The 20,250-nt window shown below is 42.0% G+C and overlaps 1 protein-coding gene across 6 annotated transcripts in view; it reads left to right on the top strand.

The window, feature by feature from the left end:
- The window catches only part of LOC117363763 (charged multivesicular body protein 3), a 128,556-nt gene that overhangs the window by 59,917 nt on the left and 48,389 nt on the right, over positions 1 to 20,250 (top strand). Inside the window, exons 1-2 of one of the 6 annotated variants that reach the window (XM_033952126.1) lie at positions 14,354 to 14,516; positions 19,858 to 19,958. The exons of 1 other annotated variant lie outside the window; for it this stretch is intronic. Coding sequence is in view for 1 of the 5 variants with exons in the window: in XM_033952098.1 (XP_033807989.1) it covers positions 14,361 to 14,516 (156 nt within the window). In the remaining 4 variants the exon portion in view is untranslated. Of the gene's footprint in view, positions 1 to 14,353; positions 14,517 to 14,626; positions 14,652 to 19,857; positions 19,959 to 20,250 lie in introns of those variants that run through there. 4 more of the 6 variants (XM_033952116.1, XM_033952106.1, XM_033952098.1 and 1 more) reach the window with 4 other exon arrangements.

Genomic DNA, 20,250 nt, shown 5'->3' with positions numbered 1-20,250 from the left:
CTTTCCCGCGGTCCTGCCGTGACCCATGGCTGTGACATGGCATTGCTGCTCTGGGCCAGTGGGAGTGTGGTAGCAGGAAGCAGGCAGATCAGTTGATTTCAGCTGATCTCTCTCCCGGCAGCCATGGTAATTGATTCTACATACTGGCCGCTGGGTAAAGGGAGGAGAGGTGAGCTCTTTCTGTCACAAGCGCATCAATGAGGCATAGGCCTGGAGAGGCCTAACACGTGCTGAAAATTAGGAGGTAACCCTAGAAGAGCAGAGAGGGCTCCCAGACCGCCGCCAACAGCAGTGGAAATGTGATTGGACCCCAGCTGGATGGAGGCAGAGTCAGGAAAACTGCTGGGCCCTGGTTGTGGATGGCAGAGGTCCTGTAGGACCCTGGTGAAAGTCAGGCCGGGATCCAAGAGTAGGGTTACCAGATGTCTGGTTTTTCCCAGACAAAAGTAGTAAAATAAAAAAAAAACTGCCTGGACTCCTGACAGAGCCCTCTAAAAGAGGACTTGTTCGGGGAATCCCGAACATCTGGTAACCCTAAAATGTGTACCCTGTGTGGCATGTTCATTGTCCGTTCCCACTGTTTTTTGTGTGATTTTGAACCTGTGGGTTTTTTGTCCTGTTGGACTTTTGGTGTTTGTCTGAACCCTAAAATGTGCCCATTTTCAAAACTGTACAACATCTATCTTTTTTTAAAAAATGGTCATTTTTTTCAGATATACATCCATCTTTTTGAACTGGTTTTGAAAAAACCGCAAACAAAACCCCACACAAAACAAGCCATTGGGATGTAGGAGGGGGCTAGCATTTTTAGCAGACTGGCCACACAGACATGCCTGCAGAGCAGTAGGGCACCTCAGGGGGCAATACAATGAACTTCACACAAAAGGTCCCACACACGTCACTATATCCTCCTTATATTGTATGGTGAGCCCTCCAAAACCCACTAAATACCTACTGGATCCAACTGTACACCATGCCAATAGCCCTTATGCCTGCAGGTGTCACCTATATGATGGTACAGTAGGTTTTGGTGGACTCACACCTTCCACCGCAAGTGTAGTCATTTGAGGGGGTCCTCTTCTCTGCAGTCCACTGCACTAACCACCAGGCTACTCCAGAGACCTGCTTGCTGTTCTAATAGGACTGGCCAGAACATCTGCAGCTGGCATACAGGCAAGTATTTACTGCTTCATTTACATCTTTGGGGAGTGGGAAGAGGTCAGTGACCATTGGGGGAGTGTGATTGGGTCATGTTTACATCCCTCCAATGGTCATCTGGTCAGTTTGGCACCTTTTTGGCACTTATTCATTGTTAAAACAGGTCTAGCCTCAAATATCCAAAATGTGCCCTGGACATATTCTAAAATGTTCTGATTATGGCAGAAAAATGTCCTATTAATATCTAAAATCTCAGCTTTATTGATATATTTTAATTAAAATACTTTTTTTCTTTTATAATTCATGCATTGATAACTTGCTACAGCGGTTAATCTTAGGCCATCTTGATCTTCATTGCCTTTTACCAACCCATAAATAAGTAACACACTTATTTATAGTCTCTCTTTAGGTTGGATTTCGTCCATAACCACTGGATAAATTATAAAAGTGAACTTGTGCAAAAGTGCTGTAGTGCTGTAAACTTGACTCCTTTAAGTTTCAATTACCCCCCAACTCGAGTTTCGAGATTTGTCTTCATCAGGAGGGGTACTAGCAGTATAAAAGCAACACATAGAGAAAATTACTATCTAATTTAAAACTCAAGTTAACTACTCTAGTAATGTTTATTTACTAGCACTCAAATTCTTAAATTGTTATGTCTTGAATCCTACTAGAAATAAATCTTTCATACCTGTCAGTCGGCTCTCACGAATGGGGAGAACGAGCAATACCGGTGTCTCACTCTGTTCATGGCCGAGCTTTAAATACATTATCTAGTTACACTAACCGGAAGAGCTCCCTCTAAACCGGAAACTAAAACTTTTACATAGCTGTCCATTCTACTTCCATATTCAGCCCTGTGGCTGTAGATGTTTTCCAATAAAATATAAGACGTTGTTCCTTATAATGCAATAGTTTACTAATGTTACCCTGATAATTCTTTATATGTATTAACACCGTATATCGCAATGAGTCTACTGTGTGGGATTCCTGTAACCAATGGGCAACCAGGGGGGCGGTTACCCGAGCACACCGAATATTGCTAAGGTGCTCCGTGATACGGGTCTTAATCATCCTACTTGTCTGACCAATATGTAATTTGTCACACGGACATCTGATGCAATATATCGCTCCTGATGACTCGCAATCTGTACCTGAGGCAAGCTTAAATTGTTTACCATTGGAATGCGGAACTGTTATCTGATCCTGCTCCATTACATATTTGCAGTTATAACAGTGACCACATTTACGATGTGGTGGTAAGTGTCTATAATCGTTGTTATATTTGCGATATTTAAGTTGTTCACCCAAATTGCTAGGTCTTCTAAATGCAAACTTAGGGTTATCTTTTAACTTTGGGTGAACTTGTAACACTGACCAATGTTTTAATATTATATTTTTGATCTGATTACTTCTTGAATTATAAGGTAAAACAAAAGCTATTCGTGACTCTTGATCTTGTACCCCTGGAAGGAGGAGCCAGGGACGGTGACAACTCCTGGCTCGTTTCCACGCCTTTTTAACAATTTTTTTCGGATAACCTCTATCACGAAATTTATGGTACATGATATTGGCTTGTTTGGTAAAATCCTCCTCCTGCGAACAAATACGTCTTATTCTTAAAAATTGACCCGTTGGTATGCTATTCCTCAACACTCGCGGGTGGAAGCTTTGATATTGGAGTAACATATTTCTATCTGTGGCCTTTTTGTGTAGACTGGTGATGATACGGTTCTGCTGTTTTATCAATGTAATATCTAAAAACGAAATACTATCACTACTAAAAGAGTATGTAAATTTGATATTTGAATCTTATGAATTAATTTCCTGTATAAATGAATGTAACTGCTCCTTATCACCAGTCCACACAAAAAGGACATCGTCAATAAAACGCTTCCAAATCATAATATATTTAAAATACTTAGATTTATACACAAATGTACTCTCAAATCTGGCCATGTAAAGGCATGCCAGAGTGGGAGCGACCGCAGCGCCCATAGCGACTCCTTTCGTTTGTATATAAACACTGTTTTCAAATTTAAAATAATTATTAAATAAAACAATGTCTGCCAACTGATTTACCATTCTTTGTTTATCTTGTGTTATATCAAGTTGTGTAGTATAGGACTGCACTATAGACGCTGCAGCCGCTTGTGGAACATTGGTGTATAAAGCTACCACATCCGCTGTTACTAATATAGTTTCTTGAGGAATAGACATGTGAAACAGTCCTTCAATTATTTGTAAGACATGGGCTGTATCTTTTACGTAGGAGGGGGCCATAGGAACAAACTGTTTTAAATATCCGTCTATATATTTAGATAACGGCTCCAGAACTGACCCTTTACCAGTGACTATTGGGCGACAAGGCGGATTTATAGGATCTTTATGCACTTTAGGTATAAAATATATCTCTGGTATTCTAGGTTGAATTGTGTTAAGATATCGATATTCTTTATGAGATATTATCCCTGCATTTTTAGCTACATTTAAAATATCGTCTATTTTATTCTTTATAGCAAGGGTAGGGTCTTGATCCAATGGGGTATAGTAATTCAAATCTGTCAGTTGTTGATAGGCTTCCCTTTGATATTTTACATAATCCTGTATAACTATACCCCCTCCCTTGTCAGCCCGACTGATGATAATTGAACAGTCACTTTGAAGATCTTGAATGATTTGACGTTGAGAGTTAGACAAATTAGATCTTATTTTCATGGATTTAACTCCAATATCGCTAAGTCTCTCATGACTAATCTCTCAAATGCTGTTACTGACGCATCAGGCGCTCCTGGAGGTATCCATGTTGAATGATATTTTAATCCCACTGGTAAACTTGAATCTGGTTGCTGATTTTCTTGATCTTGAAAGTAAGCTCATAATTTTAATGTCCTAAAAAACTTCTGTAAACTAACTCGGTTATTGAACCCATCATAATTCACAGTGGGAACAAACGATAAACCCTTGATTAGAACTTCAACTTCTTGATTGGTCAACCTTTGAGATGATAAATTAAATATCCCTTTATTCGTTGGTATATTGATTACTTCTTGTTCTTTGTAGCACTCCGTGTTTCTGCTCGCTTCCCTTTGATTGATGTCGGTTCTATTATAGGAATTTGTAAAAAAAGAATCAGACAAGGCATTTAAATTGCTGGAAGTTTTGATGCTACTTGTCACATTAGAGTTGCTATTTACACTTTCTGATGATGAATCGGTAGTTGACAAATTAAAGGCCACCTTCTTAGCTGTTATCCCTTGTAGTTGACGTCTCGATTTAAGAATTTGAGTGCTAGTAAATAAACATTACTAGAGTAGTTAACTTGAGTTTTAAATTAGATAGTAATTTTCTCTATGTATTGCTTTTATGCTCCTAGTACCCCTCCTGATGAAGACAAATCTCGAAACAAGAGTTGGGGGGTAATTGAAACTTAAAGGAGTCAAGTTTACAGCACTACAGCACTTTTGCACAAGTTCACTTTTATAATTTATCCAGTGGTTATGGACGAAATCCAACCTAAAGAGAGACTATAAATAAGTGTGTTACTTATTTATGGGTTGGTAAAAGGCAATGAAGATCAAGATTAACCGCTGTAGCAAGTTATCAATGCATGAATTATTTCACTGAGCACTTTATTAAATTATAAAAGAAAAAAAGTATTTTAATGAAAATATATCAATAAAGCTGAGATTTTAGATATTAATGTGATTACAACATCCAGCAATATAAGTAATAACTCCCAAATTTTGAGATACAGAAAAATGTCCTAGTCATAAACCCACCCTAGTCCCACCCAAGCTACACCTCTAACATGCCCCCTTGAGATTTAGATGAACTGTGGATGAACAGCATGAAAATTTGTTTTGAAAATAGAGAATTGGAAGGGTTTGGTGAGAAAAATGTCCATCTGCTCCTTTATGCTACTTTTTGGATAGTTTTATTTTTTGAAAATGAGCCCCAGTGTCACATATTTTGCTTTGAAATTGTTCAGTAGGATCTTCAGGGAGTTCTTGATAAAACCATGAATCTGAAAGTTTCTATTTTCCTCACAAAGATATGATTCCTTATACGTAAGGGCCATTCCGTTTCCCTGATCTGCCCTTTTGATCACAAGAGAATCATCTTGTATTAAGGATATGTGTAGTGTGCTTATACATTATGGGTGAGTGTTGTGTGTGTGTGTCTGTCCTGCATGTGCAGATACACATATTGTATGTATGTCTTTATCTGTGTCTGTATTTATGTGTGTGTAGTTTGTGCATGTTTTGCATGTCTGTCATATGCATACACACAGACATACAGATATAGATGCATTATATATATACACATGTATATTTCTGTATTGTGTGTATGAGTAGTGTTTGTGTCTGCATCTGTTGTCAGTGTTACATTACATTACTGTGTAGTAGCTGTCAGCATTAGTGTGCAGGCATATCCAGAGTGAAAACATAGGATTCCGGGATATTAAACAAATCTGACCCTGGGAATGTCACTGCAAAGCAGGATTGCTGGCTAGCATTTCAGCACTAACTGGTGATTTTCAGCCAAGATAACTGGTTATCTCCCGCTGCATGACTGGTTAGTCACCGAGACGCAACCAGTTGGTTGCTAGTGCCAACTGGTTAACTTGTTCTGAATATTGGGGGGGACTGTGTGTATTTCTATATCTGTGGAGGGAGTATATTGTGTCTGTATTCTTTGTATTTTGTATGTATGTTGCATATTTATGTGTGTGTCTTTGTGTATCAAGGAGCATTTTTATTGTTTACCTGCAATTACATCATTTTCTTTTCCAGAGATAAATTAAAAAAAGATTTGACATCGATATGCGAACATTTCTTAAGAAAGAACTGAATATTTCATGGGGTGTCCTAATTTTTTCACATGGCTGTATATATATTTGTACCTGTATTTGTGTCTGTCTCATATACATGCACATAGATATAAACAATGAGGGGCATTTTCGATATGACCTCTGAGGTTGGACGTTTTGGACAAGACATCCACAAACCCAGCAGAAAAAAATGTCCATTTTCAAAACTGCCAGACATCTATCTTTTATTTTTGAAAATGACCTATGTATAAGTTTCGGTCCTGTGTCCAACACTGGTCGCCGTACAAGAAAAAGGACATAGTACTACTCGAAAGGGTCCAGAGAAGAGCAACAAAAATAGTTAAGGGACTGGGGGAGTTGCTGTACAATGAGAGGCTAGAGAAACTGGGCCTCTTCTCCCTTGAGAAGAGAAGACTGAGAGAGGACATGATTGAAACATTCAAGATATTGAAGGGAATTGACTTAGAGAAAGAGAGACTGTTCACCTTCTCCAAGGTGAAGAGAACGAGAGGGCACTTGCTAAAGTTAGAAGGGAATAGATTCCGTACAAACGTAAGGAAGTTCTTCACCCAGAGAGTGGTAGAAATCTGGAACGCTCTTCCGGAGGCTGTTATAGGGGAAAGCACCCTTCAGGGATTCAAGACAAGGTTGTATAAGTTCCTGCTGGAACAGAACATAAGTAAGGAAGGCTAGACTCAAATAGGGTCTTTGACCTAAGGGCCATCGCGTGAGTGGATTGCTGGGCACGATGGATCACTGGTCTGACCCGGCAGCGGCAATTCTTATGTTCTTATCTTTTTTGGCCATTTTCAAAAATAAAGTGTCTACATGAAAACACACAAAAGCAAGTTTTGTAGATGTACCCAACTACCTTGTCTGATCACGGCAGAGGAATCTCCATCAGCTGAACTGGTTTTGGGGATTCCTGCCAGGATCATCTGAGCCGTGGAGCCCTACACCCCTCCCCCTGACATCCCCCAGTTATTTTTAAATCATTTTGATTTATCTGAAATTAATCATCATACTTGTGGTATTTCCTTGTTTTCTTTTCCATCTTTAAAGGGTTGTATATATAAAAGATTTCTTGAAAGGACTTTATCCTTCCAAGCGGAAAAATGGAATAAGAGTCTTAGCAGCTTGATTAGGACGTCATCTTCTTAACAAGCTTTTAGAAGATCATTGAAAACCTATCTGTTTAATAAATTTGTATAACAACACTCACTATTTTTTAAGGAAATTGTGATTTTATCAAATATGAATTCTGATGTATTATCACTGTGTTTTCACAGTTTTTCTTGCTGTACTGTGGTATTATTATTATAATTATCTCCCAACAACTCCAGACTCCCCTCCTCACATCTCCCCCATTTTGAGCCAATCAGGGCCTTAGGCCAAGATGTATTGGGAGGGAGAAGGCCTATCATTCTCAGCACATGGCCCTGTAGGCAGGAAGTGGGCTTTCTTCCTGCTGATTTGTCTTTGGAAGGTACGGGGGATCTGGGGATGTGGGAGGGGGGTCCAGAAATGTTGGGTGGTGTGGGGGATATTGGGAGGGACCAGGGATGCGGGGGGAGGGAGTCTGGGGATGTCAGGGAGATGTTGGGGGATGTCAGGGGAGGGGTATAAGGCTCCACGGCTCAGCTTATCCTGACAAGGGGAATCCTCATCAGTTGAGCCGACAGGAATTCCTGAAACTGGCTCAGCTGATGGGGATTCCTCTGCTGTGATCAGCTGATGCCAAGCCCTCAAAGTGCTGTTTTTTCCTCCCCATCTCTGGGTGATGGGAGGGGATTGTGACCACTGGGGAGTAAGGGAAGGTCATGCCTTAAACCCTCCAGTGGTCATCTTGTTAGTTTGGTCACCTTTGGGACACTTAGACCTGTTTTACTTTGGTCTAAGTCCCAGCTCTTGGCTAGTTAAATAACACTTAGTTGTACAATATATCATGTTTGTTTGTGCTAAGTTGCAGCAGTGGAATTTGAACCAAGCACCTTTGGATGTCAAATGATACTTTAACCACTAGGCTCCTGTGTATGTGTATATGTATCTCTAGCACAGTGGTCTTAAACTCGTGGCCCGGGGGCCACATGCGGCCTGCCGGGTGCTATTTTGAGGCCCATGGTAGGTTTATCATAATCACAAAACTAAAATAAAACAGTTTCTTGATCATATGTCTCTTTAGCTATAATTTATTATTTTTAAGGCTTGGCCAAAAGGAAAGATTTATAAACTATAAAGAGTTTTACCTCATGCAAAACTGTAATTTCTTTAATAAGACTTAGTAGATAAAGAAGGTTGTTCATCCTTTCCAAGGTAATAATAATAATAATAATAATAAAGGTAGAGAGAACAAGAGGGCATTCTAAAGTTAAAAGGGGATAGATTCCGTACAAACGTAAGGAAGTTCTTCTTCACCCAGAGAGTGGTAGAAAATTGGAACGCTCTTCCGGAGGCTGTTATAGGGGAAAACACCCTCCAGGGATTCAAGATAAAGTTAGAAAGTTCCTGCTGAACCAGAACGTACACAGGTAAGGCTAGTTTCAGTTAGGGCACTGGTCTTTGACCTAAGGGCCGCCGCATGAGCGGACTGCTGGGCACGATGGACCACTGGTCTGATCCAGCAGCAGCAATCCTTATATTCTTATGTTAAGTACCTACAAATCCAAAATGTGGCCCTGCAAAGGGTTTGAGACCACTGCTCTAGTATGATTGTTTGCAGGATTTGAATTATGTTTGTATGAGTGTGTGTAGATATGCTAAAATCAAAAGGAGCAGTATGACATGGTGACAAATTTTTCCCCGCAGGATCTCAATTTCCCATCCTGTCCCCGTGAGCTCTGTTCCTGTCCCTGCTCCATTCCTGCAAGCTCTGTCCTCATGCACAAGCCTCAAACACTTTAAAATCATAAGTGTTCAGGGCTTGTACAGTTAAGGCAGAGCTTTCAGGGGATGGGACATTAAAATCCCATGGGGACAGGAACACATTTGTCCCCATGTCATTCTCTAAATTTTTTCTTGTCCCCACAGGAACTCATTTTCCTGTCCCATCCTGGCAAGTTCTTTTCCTGTCCCATTTCTACAAGCTCTGTCCTCATCTGTACAAGCCTCAAACACTTAAGAACATAAGCAGTGCCTCCGCCGGGTCAGACCATAGGTCCATCCTGCCCGGCAGTCCGCTCCCGCGGCGGCCCAAACAGGTCACGACCTGTCTGAATCACCAGAAGGGGCTCCCTTGCCACCTTGGTTTCTCATTGAAGTCCTATCTTCCCATCGAAGTCCTAACCCTCCAGTCTTGCACATGCACGACCTGGTTGGGTTTCTATACTTATTACCTGGTTAGCTTTCTATACTTGTGTTACATCCCAGCTCCTCCCTCAGTATTCCACGATCCCTTTATCCCTCAGGAATCCGTCCAATCCCTGTTTGAATCCCTGTACCGTACTCTGCCTGATCACTTCCTCCGGTAGCGCATTCCAAGTGTCCACGACCCTTTGGGTGAAAAAAAACTTCCTTGCATTTGTTTTGAACCTATCTCCCTTCAGTTTCTCCGAATGCCCCCTCGTACTTGTTGTCCCCTTCAGTCTGAAGAATCTGTCCCTATCCACCCTCTCTATGCCCCTCATGATCTTGAAGGTCTCTATCATATCTCCCCTGAGCCTCCTTTTTTCCAGAGAGAAGAGCCCCAGCCTATCCAACCTCTCGGCGTATGGGCAGTGTTCCAGCCCTTTTACCAGTTTCGTTGCTCTCCTTTGGACTCTCTCAAGTACCGCCATGTCCTTCTTGAGGTGCGGCGACCAATACTGAACGCACTTTAAAATCATAAGTGTTCAAGGCTTGTGCGGCTAAGGCAGAGCTTACAGGAATGGGGCAAGGACAGCGACAAAACTCACGGGGACAGAGAAAAATTTGTCCCCGTGTCATTCTCTAGTCTAAATCTCCAGACACCACTAGGCTACTGTGTGTATGTATCATGTTGCTATGTCATGTGAGTCTATCATGTGGGTGTGCTGTCTTATTTTGTGTGTGTGCTCTCTTGTGAGTCTATTGTGCGTGCTCTTTATCTAGTGTGTATGTGTCATGTGTGTCTGTCATTGTGTGGTGTATCATCTTTGTGTTATCATGTGTATGTCTGTCATGTGTACATGGTTATCTATAGTCTTCTTTGTATATGGAAAGGGATTGGGTCTTGTATACCACCTTTTTGAAGTTTTACAACCACATTCAAAACGATTTACATACAGGTACTTCAAGTATTTTCTCTATCTGTCCCAGTCACAATCTGTCTAATGTACCTGGGGCAGTGTCTAACTACTAAGCTACTGTGTGTTATATGTATGTGTCTATAATTAGCGGGCAGCAGTGGGATTTGAACCATGCACCTCTGGATGAGGAACCCAGTGCTTTAACTACTAGGCTACTGTGTATTATACAGTATGGTGCTCATAATCAAAACAGAAATACGTCTAAAAACCTGCCCACATCAGCACTTGAACGATCTAAAAGACAGGTCATCCAAGTGCCAATAATTGAAACGGGTTTTTGGACGCATCCACAGACTTTTTAGGCCTCTGAATTCCGCTATGCACCCAGAACTGAAAGTCGTTTTAGGAGGAGTGATGAGGGTGGGATTTGGGCGGGTCGTGGGCCAACCTAGACTTAGTCATACTGCAGGGATAATCGAAAGTTTTACGAAGCTGCCTGGACAGAACTTATACGCTGTGACTTAGGCGATCTAAAACCAGGTCTAAGTGCCCAGAATGTATCCAAAGTGACCAGATAACCATTGCAGACACAAAGTACAGACCCCCCCACACTTTCCCAGTGATCACTGACCCCCCTCACACCACCATAAAAATGTACATACCTGTCTCTGGAACATCAGCACCTGCTATAGGAAAGCCTAGTAGAGCTGCACAGAAGTGGCTTAAGTAGTCTAGGCGGTGGGCCAGTGAACCATAGAGAGGAGGACCAGGCCTATAAGCCACTCTAACCACTGCATTTATGGTGAAAAATGTGAGCCCACCAAAACCCTACTGTACTGCCCTATAGGTGCCTCCTGCAGCCATAAGGGCTATTGGGGTTGTAGACAGGTGGTATAGTAAGTTTTGGGGGGGCTCAACATTACTTATAAAGTATTATTGTAGCTGTGTTGATAATTGTTTATTAATAGAAACTGGAAATAAAGTGAAACTGTTTATTGGACTAATTTTAATACATTTTTTACTAATTCAGAGACCATAACTCTTTTCCTCAGCAATACAGTTTACTGACCTGAAGAAAGAGGTTTTAACCTCTGAAAGTTAATTGAGAAATGTATTAGTCCAATAAAATGACAGGCACTAAAAATTTTCCTCACCATGCCCCATGCCTCCTACCCAAATGCAAAATAGAAATTGGTGGGCTTCCCAAAGCCCTGCCAGCTGAAGATTTCTTCCTCTAGGTGAGAAAGGTGTGTGCAAAAATGGTCATGAAGGAGCTCACCAATGTACATTACGGGACTTTTATTCCACCTTGCGGTTCAAGGTGGATTACATAAGAGGTTATCTAGACATTTCCAGAAGAGTTACAGAGTTGAACGGGTTACTTCAGGGGACTGAAGTGCTTCCTGCGGTGCTAGTTTGTTTTGATGGATTTCTTGTAGAGCAGGGTTTTTATTTCTTTTCTGAAAATTTTGTAGTCTGGTGTTGTGATCAATAGATTGGATAGTTGGTGGTCTAGTTTTGCTACCTGCGTGGCCATCGTACATTTTTTTTTTGCGTTTGATGCCTCTGATTGGGGGGTGCATGAGCGTTCCTATGAGTGTCGGGAACAGCGCAAGCCATTTAGCGGTGGCTCTCTGCGCTAAAAACTGCTAGTGCAGTTTAATAGAAGAGGGGGAAAGTTTGTCAATATCTTTTGGAGAGGCAAGACAATGTTTTGGGCCATGTTATCACTGGTGATGAAACATGGGTGTAGCGATATGACCCTGAAACAAAGCGTCAAAGTGAACAATGGAAGTCAGCCAATTGTCCATGACCAAAAAAGTTCTGCCAGTCCAAATTAAGAGTCAAAATAATGTTGCTAACCTTTTTTTTGGATATCAGAGGGATTGTTCATTATGAATTTGTACCAACTGTTAACCAAGTTTACAGTTTGGAAGTGCTGAAAAGGCTGCATGAAAAAGACGAAGACAACTTTTTGACAACTCATGGCTCTTGCATCACAAAAATGCACCAGCTCACACGGCACTTTCCATGAGGGAGTTTTTAACCAGAAAATAAATAGCTGTATTGGAACACCCTCCCTGCTCACCTGATCTTTTTTCTTTACCTGAAAATAAAAGAAATATTGAAAGAAAGACATTTTGATGACATTCAGGACATCAAGGGTAATACGATGTCAGCTCTGAAAAGCATTCCAGAAAAGAGTTCCAAAATTACTTTGAAGGGTGGACTAGGCGCTGGCGTCAGTGCATAGCTTCCCAAGGGGAGTGTTTTGAAGGTGACCATAGTGATATTCAGCAATGTATGTAACACTTTTTTAGAATGAGTTTGCAAATTTGTCAGACCTCTTATATCTATCATCTTTCCTGTGTATTATGATCTATGTGTGTGCGTGCCAGTCTATCATATGTGCCTATCCTGTAGCTGTGTCGCTCATCTGTGCACATCTATCATGTTTAGATTTAGAAATAATGTTCTAGCCCGTCCTCCCAGGATATCTTAGAACAGGTTACATGAATACATCCACATGTGTTGGTATGCTTTTGTGTACATCTATCATATGTTTGTGTGCATGAATTTTGTGTGTGTATATGTCTATCATTTGTGGGCAGCAATGGGACATGAACCAGTCACCTCTGGATGAGAGACCCAATGTTCTAACCACTAGGTACTGGTTTATATAGATATGCAGTATGTTTATCACTCGTATATCATGTATGTAGAAGAAGCAGGCCATATGAAGAAAAGTGTTTTTTTGAGATTAATGCTGCCAGGAGATGGTGCCCAATATGGCCATGTTTCACCCACAAAGCTGTGTCAGTTCTCTATCAAGGCTACTGTTTAGCAATCGTATCAAATATATATACTGTATATATATATATATATATGTGTGTGTGTGTGTATCTATGTATGTATGTATCTATTTTTGTTCTGTTTGTGTCTATCATGTGTGACGAAAAGGTCCTTCACAGCTGTTTCCAAAAATGCCCCCGCAGTCCCTTTACTGCAGATATAGGTGTTACCCCCCTTAGGATTTTAACTAGCCCTGTCCCACCCCAACCTAGCTTACCCTACCTTATTTTAATAATAATAATAATAACAACAGTTTATATACTGCAATACCGTGAAGTTCTATGCGGTTTACAAAAGATTAGAGAAGGTACAGAATAATTGGACTTGAGAGCGGAAAGAGTGAGTGAGTAAGGGGAGAACAGGTCAGTTGTCTAGGTATTTCAGGAACAGGTATGTTTTTAGACGCTTCCTAAATTCTTCGTAAGTAGTGGGCGAGAGTAATTGCTCTAGGTCTTTACCCCATAGGGCCGCCCGGTGTGAGAGAAGGTGTTCGTGGTGTTTTTTCAGTTTGCAACCTCTAACTGGTGGGGAAACGAAATTTGAATGTGTGCTTCTCTTGCGTTTGTTGGTAGAGAAGCAGAAAAGGTCCAATATGTATTTGGGGGCTAGTCCATATAATACTTTGAAACAGAGGCAGGTGAATTTAAACTTTACGTGTGCTTCCATCGGCAGCCAGTGCCACTGCCGGTAGTAGGGTGTTACATGATCGAATTTCTTTAGCCCGAAGATAAGTCTAACCGCTGCATTTTGCAAATAGTTGAGTCAGTTACTGCAAATGCCTATGCAGATTTTAACCCCCCTCCCCTCTGTATCAGCCCCTCAGCCTCTCACTGGCAGTAATGTTCAAAAGTACTAGGTCAAAGTACTTAAGTAAAAATAAAATTAAACATTTATTTGAGGGGTAGGTCCTATTTTCATGGAAACACGGTATTATAGAGGAAGAAGCGACAGGCTTCAGAATTACTCTCCTTCCAACTCCACCCCCCCCCCCATTCTCTCCTTCCTTCCCTGCCCCTTGATCTCAAGAATATCGCTGTTTCCTTCCCATTATCCACAGCATCTCTCTTCTTTCTCTGCTCTCATCTCCCTGTCTCTTTTGGAGAAAAAAATACCATTATCCAGCTTACTCCCTCTCTCCCCGTTCCCACCTGCCATTAGAAGCCTCATCTCCCAGCAGCACCAAATTCAATGCTACATAAATGAAGAAGGCGCTCGAGCACGACCGGGTCCCGCCCCCTCTGATACGCCGTTGGGGGGCGGGGCCCGACGATGACAGGAGTGGGCGCGGCGGCCAGCTTTTAAGGTAGTACGGCATGAGGGGATCCGGCCTATCCGTTTTTTACCCGGAATCGCGTCAGCGGGCGAAGAGTGCGGAAGTCGGAAGGGAAAAGCGGGGTCGGAAGACAGCGACGCTGCGATTTGCGATGGGGCTCTTTGGAAAGACGCAGGAGAGACCCCCGAAGGAGCTGGTACGTGCGGCCCCTCTCGTTTAGTCTCTGTTTGCGTCCCTTCCCTGTTTCTCCTCCGGGTCGGCAGGCTAAGCCCGGCCTGCTTATAGTTCCGTTCTACTGTTGGGGGAGAGAAAACGCAGAGACAAAGTCCCTGTAGGTGAAAACACTGGTGGCTCTTTTTTTTTTTTTTTTCTCTCGGTTAACTCTAGTCTTACGTTTTCTTTCTAGTTTCAATACGTCGTTCGTCTTTTCTTTCTGATCGGTCCTGTTGAAATGGTACAAAAAAATTCTCCCAAGCATTTTCCTCTGGTCTGGACCAGTTTGCCTCATGAGGTGTGGTTTGGGTTATTTTCCAGGTCTGTGACAGAGAGGGACAGATTCTTCACACTTTCAAAAAATAAAAGAACAAGAGGGCATCTGGAAAAATTGGAAGGGGACAGATTCAAAACAAATGCTAAGAAGTTCTTCTTTACCCAACGTGTGGTGGACACCTGGAATGCGCTTCCAGAGAATGTAATAGGGCAGAGTACGGTACTGGGATTTAAGAAAGGATTGGACGGTTTCCTGCTGGAAAAGAGGATAGAGGGGTATAAATAGAGGATTTCTGCACAGGTCCTGGACCTGTTGGGCCGCCGCGTCCATCATGCTGGGCATGATGGACCTCAGGTCTGACCCAGCAGAGGCATTGCTTATGTTCTTATGTGACCAGATGTCTTGGGGAGGCTAAACTGCGGTGAGACTGAGGTTAAAATCCCTGGGCTAGGCTGGCGCTGCTCGCCTCGCCACAGTAGTCCTCTTTCCTTCCACGAGTCCCATCTCGTCCCCTCTCCCCCATCTCTTCCTGGCCCAATCCGTGGAGTGAAGAAGTGACCTTCCTGTTCCCGCTGCTGCCTTCCCCCAACTCTCCTTCCCTCCTGCTGCGGGCTCTGCTCGTCTCCCGACCCTTCTCCTCTTCCTCTCTCCATGAAACAGGAAGTTGTGAAGGAGGAGAGAGGAAGGAGACGAGCAGAGCAGGCTCTGGCCCCCGCGCAAGATTTTAATTTTCTTCGCAGCCTCCGGAGTCGGGGAGACGGCGGCAGGGAAGGGAAGAATGCTCGGTACTTTGATCTCTAGCTGGGCCATACAGTATAGTCTATCTGGCTTTCATTTTTCAGTGGAAGATCATCCTTCCTATTCTTGCCTCTGCGGTTTTGTGCAGGGAGGAGAAGTTAGTGCTTGGGGCTGGGAAGGCTTAGCCTCTCCAAGCCTCTTATACAGAGCGCCTATATTATTTTCTGCATTTTTGTTCGTGTGGTTGGGGGGGGGGGTGTATTATCATTTTGCTTTATTAATCTGTTTTATTGTTTCATATTGCGGATATTACTTGCCAGTTTATCCGGATGCTCTACATTAGTGAGCATTCAATATGGTTGAATTCAGTATGGTTGTCAGGACGCTCTACATGGGTGACATTCAGTGTGGTTGAATTATGGTGGTTGAGTTGAAAATAACAGAATTCTGAGTGATTACAGCATAATAAAATATATAGATGATAGGAATCACACTTGATAATCTTATCCTCCTATTTTTTTCCTTTTTAGAAAGGTCCTAAATTGACATGATTATTCAGACCATGGGGGAGGGGGTTAATCTAAAAGGTCATTAGAGCCAAGTAAGCATTTTATATACAAAGGGATCCTTTTACTAAGCTGTGGTAAAAACAAATGCCTTTGTGTGGGTTTTCCCCATGTGCTATGGTAATTTTTACTGTAGCAGTAACAACCATTAAAAGGAATTACTGTGTGAGCACTTCTGACACCTATTTTGTAGGCTCACTTGGTAATCTCTAACCAGTTAGTGTACGTTAATGTAGCTGCACTAACAGATTAGTGCAGCAGTGTTCATATTCTGCAAGACAAAACAAAGAAGAATCCAATGGGTCTGCAGTAGAAATCCAATAACAAAACAAGAAAAGGACTGCAGAGATGATGCACAAGATTCAGGATCTTTATTGAAGATAATTAACCATTGCTTTCCAAAAAATGGTTCAGATTGGTTGGATGCCAGTTTCCAATCAACCTGAACCATTTTTTTGAAAGCAGTGCTTAATTGTCTTTAATAAAAAATCTTGAATCTTGTACATCATCTCTGCAGTCTTTTTTGTTTGTTTTGGTGTTCATGTACTTCTCCAGATACCTCTTTCAACAAAAATTAAGTATTTTATAGTTCACAGTTAGCATAAGCTGATTTGGAACCTATTGCAGGACATGAGTGCATCTGTGGTAAGCCATTTTATGCCCTGACAAGAGTGCATGCTAGCACTTAACATAGTTTTTAATAAAGGGGTTTGATGAAAAGCACACTCATTCAGGGGAACTAAATTTTTTTAATGCTGTTTTGACTACAAGTTTCAGCCACATGTTATGAGATAAAAAGTTAAAATAATGGACAATGGAGCTGATGGTAATCTAGGGATCAGAAAAACCTGAAGTTGGAGGAACTTTATTAATTGAAGTTTTTCCCATTAATTTGTATGTGCTTGATCACAAAATATTTTTGTACAATTTTTAGGCCCATCTTGAAGTTGCTCAAAGCCAAAGAATATAAGCACCACCAAAATTCATTTTTCCCCTTAAAATCAACTGATAATTTTGCACTAAACAGATGATAATGCTATCATTATGCTATGGACATAGATTAAACATGTAAATATAAGTAAATCTGTCATTAGACATATGTGAAAGAATTTCTGGGTTACAATGTCATATAGAAATCAAACAGAAATTCATAGATTGTAAGCCTGCCAGGACAGAAAGGGAAAATGCTTGAGCATCTGATTGTAAACCGCTTAACCTCAATAGGCAATAAATGAATGAATAAATGGATGTTTGACTGTCACATAGCTGATTGGGCTTGTCTGGACAAGTATGACATCAGCAGCTGATCTGCTGCTTGAGGAATGCTTGTGAGCACTCCTATATCATTGGGTGACTTGGTTGGACTTGAATCGCATTTCCTGTTTCACGCTGTTGGTATTACCAATGAATGACTGGCAAAGCCAGTGGTTAGGTGGTCTGAAGTAGATTCACGATTCAAATCGATTCACCGATTCATTTCGGGTGAATCGATTCAAATCGATTTACCCCGACAAAAAAATCAGCCTCCCCACTCACCCTCTAAAGCAGGAGCGGCAGCACTGCCTTTTGCTGGCCTGCCGCTCCTGCTTTAGAGGGTGAGTGGGGAGGGTCAGTCAGGAAGTGGCTTACCCGCTGTCCTCACGCTGCTGTGCTGTCCTGTCCATCTTCCCCACTGGCCTCCCGGAATGAATTTTCCTAATTTCAGCAGCCTGCAATAATATCGCTGGCGCTAGCGATCTTTGCAAGCTGCTGTACGGCTTCGGAGCTCTCTTCTCTCTGCTGCAGTCTCGTCCCTTCTTTGATGTCAGAGAAGGGGCGGGATCGCGGCAGAGAGAAGAGAGCTCCGAAGCTTTACAGCTTTTTGCAAAGATTGCTAGCGCCAGCGATCTTATTGCAGGCTGCTGAAATTAGGAAAATTCATTCTGGGAGGACAGGGGGAACACGCAGTCCTTCCGGGGGAGGGGGGTACAGCCTTTAGAGGAGATAGGCAGGCCAACCTTTGGGGGAGATGCAGGCCTTCAAAGGGGGGGGGGACAGGCCTTCAGGGGAGACAGGCAGGCAGGTCTTCAGGGGGGATGTAGGCCTTCAAGGGGGGGACAGACCAGGGGAGGGGGGCCCTGGTGTAGAAGTACACGGAGGGAGGGAAGGAAGTGGGGGTTCAAAAAGATATGCATATGCCGGACTTTGGGGGGGGGGAAGAAATAATGGGTCTGAAAATAGAGGAGAGGAAGAGAGATGATGGACAATGGGATTTAGGAAGGGAAGGAACAGAAAGGGAGAGAAGTTGGATACAAGGGATGGTGTGGAGGGGGGATAGAGATACTGGATAGGAGAGTAGTTGGGAAAAGAAAGGGAGAGATAGTGGACCCTGGGGTGTTGGGGAAGGAGAGAGAGATGTTAGATGAAAGGGTAGTTAAGAAAAGGTGGATCTGTGGATGGAGACGGAAAAAAAGAAAGATGCCAGACCTCCAGAGGAGGGAAGGGAAACGGAAGGGGAGGACAGAGATGGCAGATGGATGGTTAAAACAGAGAAAGGAGACCCTGGCAAGCAAGTTATCAGAAGACAACCGGAGCCTGGAACCAACAAGATTTGAATAATGACCAGACAACAAAAGGTAGAAAAACTAAGTTTATTTTCCATTTTGTGATTACAATATGTCAGATTTGAAACGTGTATCATGCCAGAGCTGGTGTTAGACCGCAAACGTGAGCTAGGATTTAAGAGAGAGAGGAAAAGTCTTTTTTGTTTCTTTATTTTGTTTACACCACAGCGCCAGTGTGGTTAGGAGAAGGCAAAGGGGGTGAAGAGGCTATAAAATAAACCCACCAGGATGTTTGAAAAAAAACACCCAATTGGGCAGGAAAATTGAATCGAATCGAAAAACCAATTCAGTAGGCTGAATCGAATCGAAATTTTTTTTTCCTGAATCGGGCAGCACTAGTCTGAAGATCCAAACTTCCATACTGGTACGTGTACGTGTTTGGCTATTAGCGAAGTATGTTAAATTTCTGATATTTTCCATAATAAAGTGTAGATATTGAAGGTTAATTTAATAAAATACAGGCTTCTCTCCATATTCGCAGGTTTAGGACTCATGACTTTGGTTATTTGTGATTTTACCTTGATCAACCCCTGCCTCTTGGACCTCTCCACACCTTACTTTTAAAGCCTGATGGTCTAGCGGTGAAGGGGGGCAGGAACAATATTTCTAAGCTCCTGCCTCATGCAGAGCTGCAAACAAAAATGGCTGCCATGAGATCCCGTGGTCTTGCGAGGAACTTAGGCAGTCATTTTTGTCACGGCTCTGCATGGGTAGGAGCTTAGGAAGATCACTCCTGCCCCCCTTCACTGCTAGACCACCAGGCTTTAAAAGTAAGGTGTGAAGAGGTCTAGGAGGTGGGGGTGGGTCAATCGGTGCTAAAGTTATTTGCAAATTTTTCTCATTTGCGGGCCAGCTTTGCCCCTAACCCCTGCAAATATGGAGGGAGGAGTGTACTGCTAGATATTTTGCACAAAATGTCTTTTTATCAATGTGTCATTGCCAAATGTCAAAACCATAAGTTATAGCTCTAATACCAAGAAATTTGCTTCATTAACCAAAAATAATAGTAAATTTTAACAAAAAATGGAGCTTTATGTAATCGGTGGTTTTAAGCAACTGCAAGATGGGCTTTAACATTTTTTGATCAAGCACAATCAAATTTATGAGAGAGTTCGATTTACACAGTTTTTCCAACTTTAGGTTTTTCTGGACAATTCTGAATATAGGAGATGATATTCGAAGCCTTCTGGAGGGAATTGTTCCATTGATCCACCATATTGACAAGAGAAAGTTGAGAAAAGGTATCAAGAGTCCAAACCAAAGTGATTCACAATGTTTAAAAATAAATGCATTCAAATGTAACATAAAAACAAAATTCAAACATATGAATTAATACAGTTCAGCTGCACCATTTTGAAGTTTAACTAGATTGGTTTAATGAGAACCTTGTTGTAGTTAAAATTTTTAAAAAAGGGAATAAATAATAAATATACTGATTTCTTTTTACATCAATAGAATAGGTTGGTAGAATGTCAAATATAAACCCACCAAATAGGAAGGCACAATATTGGCCCAAATTGGTGGCTAATCTCA

Source organism: Geotrypetes seraphini, chromosome 1, assembly GCF_902459505.1.
Source record: "Geotrypetes seraphini chromosome 1, aGeoSer1.1, whole genome shotgun sequence".
NCBI lineage: Eukaryota > Metazoa > Chordata > Amphibia > Gymnophiona > Dermophiidae > Geotrypetes > Geotrypetes seraphini.
The sequence above is the reverse complement of the archived record's forward strand: the minus strand, read 5'-3'. Positions and strand labels throughout refer to the sequence as shown.